The following is an 11,288-nucleotide window of genomic DNA, read 5'->3' as shown; positions in this document are numbered from 1 at the left end:
ATATACATTCGTTTATGTACATTGCCAATATTTACATATGTCTAATATAGAATATTATATTATTATACAGATATATATACACTTGGAGCATTGACTGTTTCCTGCGTGCTCGAGAAAGCAAACCGGCGTTCTCCCCCCACCCCCTCTCCAGCATCCAGCCGCGAGAGTTCGGAGCCTCCCCTTTCCCCCCACCACTTCTCAGCAGACGTGAAGTGGTGGCAGCAGCAGCGTCGAGGCGAGCGACGCCGTTCACCGGTTCACATTCTTCGGTCGTCCTCGGTCGAAGGAAGTACGCGTTCTTTGTTCGTGTTTGCGTTACGTTCGTTTACGATCGACGCGCATCTGCGAGCCCTGCTGTCGTTTTCGGTACGTAAGTTTTCACGTTCTCGACGTGATTCTTCGAGAAGCTCGGAAAAAAGCTTCAAGTAATTATCCCTGACGATCCTACTTCGATACATTTCCACTTTGATGGGAGAGCAAAAAAGAAAAGAAAGAGAAAAGGATCAAGAAATAGAAAAAAAAGAAAGAAAGAAAGAAAGAAAGAAAGAAAGAGTGAGAGTATCCTTCAAGGATAATCTCATCCTTCTCTCCTGTGGGTGTGTGCGCGTGCACGTGATCGTCCATCGTGGACGTTCATCCGCGAGTGATCATCGTGCGAAAATCATCGAATCGTGACGATCGTACTAGCCTTTGCCTGGACTCGACTGGTTTCTGCGGTTTATCGATAAAAATATAGAATCTCTCTTAACGGCATCTTCCTCGAGTACTCGAAGAAATCAAGAGGCATGACGTCCGTCTTCCACGAGCGTCTTCTCTGCCTTATACGATCTTTCCTTTGGCTAAAGAAAAGATATCAAGATTTTCTTAAATCATTTGTCCAGAATTTGATTGGCACGAGTATACTTGCTACGCTTTGCGCGTTGCCTTGGTTACCACGAAGAGCGACTCCCCTTCAACGATCTTTTTCCTTTTCTTTCTCCTCTCCTCTCCTCTCCTCGTCTCTTCTTTTCTCGTCTCTTCTATACCGTCTCTTACTCCAGATTTTCTCTGGCTCACTTACTTTTTTCTTTTCTCCACGAGCAAGAAAGGATCGTTAGAGAGACGACGACTACGATCTTGCAGCATGACAAAGCCACGCTTTTTACAGTCAGCGTGTTCGTCCCGCCTGGCTTGCCACGCGTTTCTTTCATGACGACAGATCGTGTCGACGACGCGAGGACAGTGACATCATCTTAGTTAGGATGAGATTGTCATCGTCATCGTCATCATTGTCGTCGTCATCATCATCATCATCATCATCATCATCATCGTCGTCGTCATCATCATCATCATCATCATCATCATCAATGTCTTTGTTCCATCACGTATCGTGCAAATCTCCGTGGCATACGTCGAAGATTTTGTTTTTCTTTTTGTCATTAGGCCGGTGTCCCTTCTTTTAGATTTGATTTATAATCGAGCGAATCTTGGATAACGAGGACGAGAGAAGCTGTGGCCAAGCGAGCAAACTGCCTCGTTGGAGCAAATACCATCAAGCATGGCGTACGCTCGCACGAAGGGTAGCTCGGTTCGCTCCGCACCCTGCGATCAATAAACCCAGCGAGAGAGGGAGCAGCTCTCTCTCTTTCTCTCTCTCTCTCTCTCTCTCTCTCTCTCTCTCTCTCCTCCCTCTACGGGGTTGTACTCGTCTTTTGCCTCATTCTCTTTACCATCCCCTCTCTATCTCACTTGTCACTCCTCTCTCCGTTTCTACGACCGCCATCGCTGTCCAACGACGACCCTTTCAGCTATCAGAGATTCAGCACGTGCACGATGCGAAAGACCAAGCCTTTCAAAAAGCCTCAGACGTTTCGTTCGGCTTTAGCGATGATTTTAAGATTAGCGAATCGAAATCGAATGGAGAGAGTGGACTCGGCTGTACCGTGGACGAAACGTTGACGATATGTAAACAAGATCTTTAGAAAAATTTCTTATATATGAAGTCTGTAATCAAGTTTTAGATTGATGTTTCGTCAGTTTGTAGACGAATTTTGCGTTTTATAGGCATCGATTATTTGCTGTTTGTTTATTTATTTAATCTCAAGTTTAGAGGTTACGAACAGAGGAGACATTCGTGAAATATCTTTATTTTTTTTCATTATTTTTTGTAACATATTTGCCTTATTTTCTGTAACACATATATATATATATACATACACACATACGAAGCTTTTTACGTTATGTTAAGTATAGTTTGGAATGCATATTTGATAAAGATATTGGTCGTATATAAGCGTAGGAGTATATGTAAATTTGCTAAGTACGACCGATCATCGAAGATAATTAATTTGTACTTTAGATCGTACTTTTATCTCGTAAATAAGAGTACGATAAGAGATATTTATTTTACATGTCTGCGCATGCTTATACATATTTACAATTGGTTTGAATCATTTTAATTGCATTTTTTAATCGTGCCATTCGTAAGTTTAGTGATAATTTCGGTTTAACTTAGACGTATCTTCGCGATCGATAATAACGGAGCATCTTGAATCATACAATGGAAGTCTTACGTCGAAATCGAGAGTATATGAAACTGTCCAGTCCAGACGGGTGGTGCGATTGTCACGAAAAAATCGAAGGAAAGGTGCCATATCGTTTGAGACGTGTGTTTTGTGTACGATATAGGTGAAAATCAGTGCGATCAGGATGTGGCGTGAACCTCCAGGAGGGGGGTGTAAAACACCTACCTACATCTTCACTATGATTCTACTGGCTTTACTGGCATTGACGAATGGTAAGTTAATTCTTTATAATTTCATTCGTTTCGAATCGTGTAATTCTTTTAAATATCTATTGTTACGATGTCTTCGAAATCGACGGTCAACGACATTTGATCTCAATTTTTGAGATCACGATTTTTAAGACTTATAAATTACTTTATCTAATTTCTATTATATTTTATTCTTCCTTTGGTACTATTTTAGCAATAAGTTAAAGCGAGTCTAAGTTGAGTCAAAGATCGTTACGTACCCTAGTATAAAAGGATTAAATGTCATGGATACCTTACTCGAAACACAGAAAGCTTCGTAGAGTGATTATGAAGTATGCTTTGTCGTAGTAACGATTCAATGTGTAACCAATACTGGAAGATCTTTGATATATTTGTTAGTTATTGTTATTATTGTTATTAATGATATCTATTTAATAATGAGGTATTATTTTCAATGACGACAAAGAGCGATCGATAGGAGGAAGATAAACTTTGTGTATTGGGATTGTTATTATATATAGTGTCTCAATATTTTCCAATGGAATTTTGTCAATACGTTTTATGGGTAAAAGAAGGATAAAAATATTACGTAAAAATAAGTCGCCTGTGAGCACGTATCTGATGCTTTATTAATAAATTGTAGTAATTTAATTTTCCATTAAAGTCGGTCTTGTATCAACAGAAAATGTCAATATTTTTAAACCGAATGTAATAATAATAATAAATGATGACATTAATTTATTTTTATCTTGTATTATACTAATTATAAGAACGTTATCGTTTCCTCGTATTTCACGTATTTCCGTAACAATTTTGCAATATATCATTATAAATTTCCAACGATTCATGCTTTTAGATGACATTTCTTTCTTATTTTTATTGACAGAATAAACTTAGAAAATTTGACTGGAGAAATTATGAGACAAATTATGAGAATGTATTGTAAAGATGCTTCTTCGAAGTTGATTCAATTGTATAAGTCATAAATTTTATTCTATCGCGTGTATTCGCGTGTCTTATTTCGTCGATGAAATTTACAAAGGAATTCGCGTGTGTCAGATCGTTCTCGAAGGATATTGTTATTGTTTCTTTTTTTTTTTAACTCGAAAAGAGTCTCACGATATTCGGTACCAATGCGATATTATAAAAGTTTCTCACGACATTCTTCCTCGTGGTTAACTGTAGCGAAACCAAACTGCTGGCGTTCTGTCTTTGTCGGGATGATCTTTCGTTCTCTGGATCTTGGATAGGCGGCACGTCGTCGCTTGGCCAACCAGTCGTTGTGAAAGGTTCGAGAAGCGTAGGTAGAGGAACAGAGTGCAGCTGCCGAAGGAAAGAGCTCCAAAAGGGCGGGGAGAGAAAACCGAAGGAAAGGAACAGCTGCTGTTCCCAGAATGGAAGCTTCTCTCCCTTTTTGCTCGGAGATTCCATTTTATCCTGGTCTGCTCTCTTTCTCTCTTTCTTTTTCTTTCTTTTTTTGCCGACCAGGTGTCTGAATCGATCTTACGTGTAAAGACGTTTACTACTATACCATCAAAATCGGCTCGACAATCGATTTATCATTTCACGAAAGGAGAACAGAAATGCAAAATTATTTCATTGTTCTTCCATTGAATGAATTAATTCGTTAGTGTCAGTTTGCTTTTAATGCATTGAATGTAGTAGTATTCAACGGTAATCGTCAATAGATTTTACTGTTTTTTAGTTTTTCCAATATTTGTGAGATACATTTCATGACGTTTACAGTATTTTTGAAGACGAAAATGAAAGAAAGATATATCGTATAGATATAATAACAATTTGTTGTATTTCTTTTTTATATATATGTTTATTCGATAACAAAAAATATAATTTATGAAAAATTGTATCTCGATAATTACATATATTAAAAATAGTTACGACTAAAAATAGTGAAAGTCAAGTTGCTCTTTTTTTTTATCTTTTTCGAACAATGATGACGTTTCACATATAAAGATCACACAGGAAGTCTGGTTATATCTTCGTGTTTATCGGTTCATTTTTACGATAGCTATTTTTTTCTCGAAGTCTATAAAATTCGTTCGTTTTTCAGTCAACGCGTATGTAATGTTGTAGTCATGGAAGGTGTTAACTTGTATAGTAGAGGGACGACAAGTATATTCGCTGTGTAACGTTAAAGAACATAAACGTGGCTAGAAATAGGCGAGAATGGCTGAAGGAACGTTACCTAACGCGTCCACAAACCTATACACCCCGGATTTAGGAATTTCTTAAGGCTTCTACCCACGCGGAGCGTGCGTTTACTAGCCTTTCTAATGTTTGGTTTCGCATTGGTGGCACGATTGCATAGAAAAGTTGAGTGAATTATTTCTTAAATCATGTGGGTGATATTGTCTGATGCAACGAATATCTTGGACAATTACGATCATTGTAACACTACATTCCACACACACACACCATAAGCATATCTTAAATACGTTTTCAACGATGATATTGCAATATACGTTGAACGTAGATTAGTATTGTTAATAGGATATAAAATAGAGAACGATCGAATATATTTAATAAGCAGTTCCATAAATAGATTTGAAGTATTTACAAATATCAAAAGGAGATATTTTTGCTTAAAGTAATGATAAGAGAAATTTAAGATAACTTAAAATTGCTTTGATTAGTTCTTTAAAAATCTTTTATAAGAAAAGATTAAGTTCCATTTAAAGAAATATTGATGATTTCAATATGTTGAAAAATACCACTCTCTTAGTATTAGTTCTCGTCCTTTTTAAATAAATTATATTCTTCCAAAATTCAAAAATTATTTTCTATCATAGAAAATAACCGAGATGTATTCGTACTTTCAATTTTAAATGACTCACTCGGTATATTGAATACACTTATTCATATATATATATATATATATATATATATATTATATGCATAATATAAACATTTATATAAAGTATCGTATGTAGGAAGATCTTCCGGATCAGTTAACTCAAATACGATCATCGATCGATAGTCATTGTTCTTTATCGACGGTCGACAGTTCATCCTCTTAAAACGTCGTCTTATTATTATTCGACTCACGATTTCTCGTATATCTCTTATGCGCGGGTGTACATATATATATGTATATACATATATATCACACACGTGGAGTGCTTTACACTAGAGATTCATGCACGTTTATTCGCTAGTGTGGTGTGTGTGTATCGTTGGAAATATATTCGAAGCAGCGTGTCCGGACGTTTGAAAGCTTCTCTCTCTCTCTCTCTCTCTCTCTCTCTATATATATATATATATATATATATATATATATATATATATATACACACATATATATATACATATATATAGATTACAGAGCGGTTGTCGACCGCGAAGAACCCCTGCCTTTTATTGTCAATGGATACGTGTGCGAGCATGTTGGTTTGAGTATAAAAATCTCAAGACATATGTAGAGAAGAAGAAGAAGAAGAAGAAGAAGAAGAAGTGGGAAGAAGAAAATGAAAAGAGAAAAGATAAAATGGAAGAACGGTAGTAGGTCTTCCACGCTCATGCGTAGACCACAGCAAATACCAGTTTTCTTTGCATACTCTTCTCGCTTGGCTAGAACTACGATTGGATGTTTAACGTAAGCTCGTTATAATAACATATATTGATCCAATAAAGTTTAACGTACGCAGGAAACACTTGTGAATGGTTTAGCGTGTTAACGCACCGGTAAACCTTTTACATCGTCATCGGTGATGGGTAGAAATATTCATAGGTCGTTTTAATCTGTGACATAATTAGATAGTTTTATATTAATTTCTGTAACGATTAATTGTTTGTTAATTATTTGATATCCTTTGTCGAATGTGATATTTTATTTCAAGCGTATAATTATCGTATCTTTGTTTTTAAAATGAATGACTGTAAAAGATATCGAATTAATTCGTCGATTGGGATATTCATTTTAAGTATGTAGGAATTATAGTAATTGTTTTGTATAGTTTTCCTTTGAGAAGCTATTCATAATATCGAATGAATAAAATATTAAAGAGATATAAATTACATCAGATTGATAAAATAAATTGATAATGCGGATTTATATGCGTTATCTAGAAATAAACATTTTTTCAAACAACGATTATAATTACTAATTTCATATGCTTTTTTTTATGTAAACATGTACGATATAGGAGAAGTAAGATATTGAAGAAATCAAAGCTGGATTATAGAGAAAGAAAAATGAATAAACAATTAATACGTGTCATCTAAGAACATTGATTTTTTAAAATGATGTTTATGAAACTCGTTGATAAATTTGTTTTCACGAGAAGAAAAGAAAGCGTAACATTTTATCTCGGAGTATTATTCTCAATGAAGTCACGACGATATCTCGTTCAATTAAAATTCCTTTTACCGTTTCGAACGTTCGTAATTCGTGCGAGTTAAGATCACTGGTAGTGACAAGTTTCTTTCAACGAAACGAAGCGAACGAAGAACATACTGGTTGGCTGGTTGGTGACTGTTCGCAAAGCTCGAGAAGTGAAAAATCTGCAACACCTGCTCTGTATACCTGCGTGTACCTCCTGTCGTACCTTTGGTAGCTTCGATACCGTACGCCTTACTGACCGGTTCTTCGTGACTCGATTTTCTATAGGTAGTATAACTATATACCTAACGTAAACACGCCGACGTTCGTTTATGTGCTTTTGTTCTTCCATGTGGATGAGCATGCAGGACGAGCTCGAAAGATGAATTCTCTTGTGAATTCAGATAGCCGAGTCGCGTTGCGTTTCTTCGCGTGATTAAAATTTCGAGCTGCGATCGAGCTGAAATTGCGTGACGATGATCGTAAGTCATTCAAGACCTTTTCGAATGTGATTTTGTTAAAAGAGAATTGTGATTGAATCAGAATGGTTTCTAGCTAGGGGCAATATCCTTCTTAGAAACGTTATCATTCGTGTTTCATTATCGATTTAAAACTCTCCAGTCTCGAGAGTTCTGCGATAAATGCAAGCTAGGTACAGCGGAAAAGGAATCACGCATTGCATATCTTCTTTATAGACGTATGACGTTGACAGCATATTATTCAATAGGAGACCGACAACCTGTTGTTTGCCGTAATTGGCGACACGCCAGTCGAGTATATGCGCATGCGTCTAGGGATACATGAAGCGTATCCCACAGGAAACGAATGATAAGCAAAAGGAAATCCACGAAATGTCAAGATTATTTCTTATTTTTGTATTCCATCGATTTGTCATATTTCCTGCATAAATCATTATGTTCTCGAACTATCAGAGATTCTTTACACGGTAGAATAAATAATTCAAAATAATATAAAATAATTATACATACATACATACGTACATATATACATATATATAAGGGGAGGGGAGAGAGAGAGAATATCGTTTTCATCATTTTACTATGTAATCGAGGTATTTCTGTTAAAAAAGTTTTTTAGTAGATCATCGATCAATTCACCGTTAACGAGGAAATTGCAGCAAGATATTCGCGTTAAGAATTGCAACGATAGCTCGTATTATTGTATACTAGGTCAGGCCACTCCATAGCAACGACGGTTATTATATCATTGAGAAGATAAGTCAATGAAGATGGATGGCTTTTTGTTTCAGTTGCTACCGCTGAGGATGAATCTATGGGACCCGTTTTCGTTAAGGAACCACCAAACAGAGTTGACTTTTCGAATGGAACTGGAGCTGTCGTTGAATGCCAGGCTAGAGGAAATCCCCAACCGGACATTATCTGGGTTCGTGGCGATGGTACTGCTGTTGGAGACGTTCCTGGATTGAGACAGGTAACTTCCGTTCATTTTTTTCATTTTTATTTTTTTTTTAAACGATCCCGTTATCATAACGATGATAAATTGGTCAGCTTGATTTCAAGGACGTGATATCTGGAATATTTTCTTTCATTCATCAAAAAAGCGATATTTCATTCAACTGTCTATTAACCGTGAATACGTAGCCGTGAAAAGACATACGAGAATCTATTGCTCTTTTGTATTTACATGCTCTGACTATTTATCGTCGATCCAATTATTTTCACTTCGTTAGTTCCATTGGTTTGCTTTATATTTATACGATGTGGTATATTAATCGACCCTAACACATAATGCTCATTCTCGCGGCTAATGACGCCTACTTGCTACTGTTTTTATCTAATCGACCATAAGATTTTTGACTTCTTTGTTACATATACTTTTATATACGCGTGTGTATATCGAGATAAACATTTTATATAGAAAGTAGACTACTTCTTATGTACTCGAGATTAAAATCTCTGAATGTACATACTCGACTCATTCTTCTGCTTGCTGCAGGTCCTACCGAATGGAAATTTGGTCTTCCCTCCTTTCCGTGCCGAGGATTATCGTCAAGAGGTTCATGCTCAGGTTTACAGCTGTCTCGCACGTTCCCCAGCCGGTTCAGTTCACAGCCGAGATGTTAATGTAAGAGCCGGTAAGTGCCTTCTATCCCGAATATTATACTTATACGGTGCAACTCCGTCTGTCGTTTGGCCATCTGTTAAAATTATTAGAAAGAGAAAAAGAACAAAAACAATCGATAATCTCACAAGATTTTATTTTTTCGAGAGATTTATAAAGTTTGATAAACCTTCAATAGATAAGAATATATTTAATATCTATAATAACATAATTCAATTGATAAAATTCTACATTATTGATTAATTAATTTTATATTTGAATATTTGCATTATCGGATACAAATTTATATATATATATATGTATATTAATTATTATATAGTTATATTATAATTTTCGAAAGAGGTGGCCAAATGCTGTAATCCAAAAGACCTTTTTTCCAGCAAAGTTTTAAAGAAAACAAACATCCTCGAAGGTCAAGTACATATCAACTTCTCGCGTACTCGAAAGCGTCGAACGCGTCGTCATTGTCGATTAGGTGGATTTTTTTTTAGGAGCGATGCGGTGGGGAAAGATAAGGTTAGAACACAGGAAACTTGAATCTCATGTTTAATTACAGAGAAAGAACGATCGCTGCCGCCGCCGTCGCATTTCTGTATGAAACGCGTACTCATATAATGGCTCTTCTATCTTTTTCCTCTCTCTCTCTCTCCCTCTCTCTCTCTCTCTTTCTCTTTCTATCTATCTATCTATTATCTACGTATCTATCTATCTCTCTCATTCTGTTTTCGGGATGTAATTTAAGAGAAACTTAGTTTACAAAGTGTCGTGAGCCAGGATTCGCTTTACATATGCGTGTATTATGTTGTACGAAGAGAAAGAGAGAGAGAGAGAGAGAGAGAGAGAGAGAGAGAGAGAGAGAAGGGGGAGGGGCGTAGAAAATTTGTCTAGTGATTCATTTTCGTGACATCACGCGCGTTTCATGACTCGCTTTACTATCGATCGCAGTCATTTTTGTGTGTTTCTCTTTCGTCGGCTCCGTTCTTCTTCCGTGATATAAAGAAATGCATTTATTTCGCGAACAAGTTTTTTTTCTCCTTTTTATCAGATCTCTGGTTCTGGATTATGTCAAAATAAAAGAAGAGAGAAGAAGAAGAAGAAGAAATGGGGAAGAAGCGGGGAAAAAATTATCGCTCGATTGTATAACGACGAATAATGAGCGGCACATACTCCCCTACGCTTTTATTTGTGCCTCGTTAATCTTTCTCTCTGCCTTTCCCTCGTCTACAGCATTCTCGTGTAAGAGTATCGAACGTCATTAGTATCGTCGAGAGATAACGAATGTATATGTAGCGCGTGCTTTTAACGAGAAACGCCGAAAATACATTATTTTCGTTATAGTACAGTACGTTGTTGTAACAACGTTAGTTTCATTACGAGTGGGTCCTCGTTGCTGTTTAAATAGAAAAAAAGAAGAAGAAAGTTTGATCGGTGTTAAAAGTTGTAATAAAAAATCGTTCTAATGTTAGGGAATGTAGAGACGAGAAGGAACGTTTTTTATTTTTCATACTAATCGTAGAAAATTTTAATTTCTTTCTTTGCGCAATGAAAAAAAAAAAAAATACACGAAAATAGTGGTGGCGCAGTATTACGATACCGATGTGAACAAGGAATACGCCATCCGTGGGAACAGCGCCATATTGAAATGTGTCGTGCCTTCTTTCGTCGCCGATTTCGTTAAGGTTCTTTCATGGCATACCGATCAGGGAGAGGAATTCGTTCCGGGCGATGATTTTGGTATTTTATTTTGTTTATTTCATTTTAGAGCAAATGAACGAATTCGCTATGTATATATACGCATTATATTGTATTAAGCCAGAACCCTTTTTCTTGAGCAGATCGAGCATCGCACTTTCGACCGTTTCATTCCACTGCCATTAAATTATCCGCGGAGGGGTCATTGAACGGAAATCATTCATTAAGGAAACCGCCTATCTATTACGATTTAGGAGACGTTAATGAAATTTTATATTACAACTTGTAGTTTAGAAAGTACACTATTCTGAAGTGTACTGGAAATTGGTCCAGACAAATTTTTTTTCTCTTTACAAGTATCATGAACTAATACGTCGAGTTTATGAACATGCTAGAATTCCT

At 36.4% G+C, this 11,288-nt stretch overlaps 1 protein-coding gene across 50 annotated transcripts in view; it reads left to right on the top strand.

Annotated features, from left to right (window-relative positions):
• The first annotated feature begins 202 nt into the window (after positions 1 to 202).
• The window catches only part of LOC127072933 (cell adhesion molecule Dscam2-like), a 68,822-nt gene continuing 57,736 nt past the window's right edge, over positions 203 to 11,288 (top strand). For 45 of the 50 annotated variants that reach the window (XM_051014077.1, XM_051013835.1, XM_051013999.1 and 42 more), the window contains exons 1-4: positions 203 to 366; positions 2,668 to 2,776; positions 8,362 to 8,543; positions 9,069 to 9,207. In XM_051014077.1, coding sequence (XP_050870034.1) covers positions 2,689 to 2,776; positions 8,362 to 8,543; positions 9,069 to 9,207 — 409 coding nt within the window. In that variant the 5' untranslated portion in view covers positions 203 to 366; positions 2,668 to 2,688. Of the gene's footprint in view, positions 367 to 2,667; positions 2,777 to 8,361; positions 8,544 to 9,068; positions 9,208 to 10,766; positions 10,929 to 11,288 lie in introns of all 50 variants that reach the window. The other 5 variants (XM_051014234.1, XM_051013845.1, XM_051014095.1 and 2 more) reach the window with 1 other exon arrangement.

This window comes from Vespula vulgaris, chromosome 1 (genome assembly GCF_905475345.1).
Source record: "Vespula vulgaris chromosome 1, iyVesVulg1.1, whole genome shotgun sequence".
Taxonomy (NCBI): Eukaryota; Metazoa; Arthropoda; class Insecta; order Hymenoptera; family Vespidae; genus Vespula; species Vespula vulgaris.
Note: the sequence above shows the minus strand (reverse complement) of the source record. Positions and strands in the feature narration are given on the sequence as shown.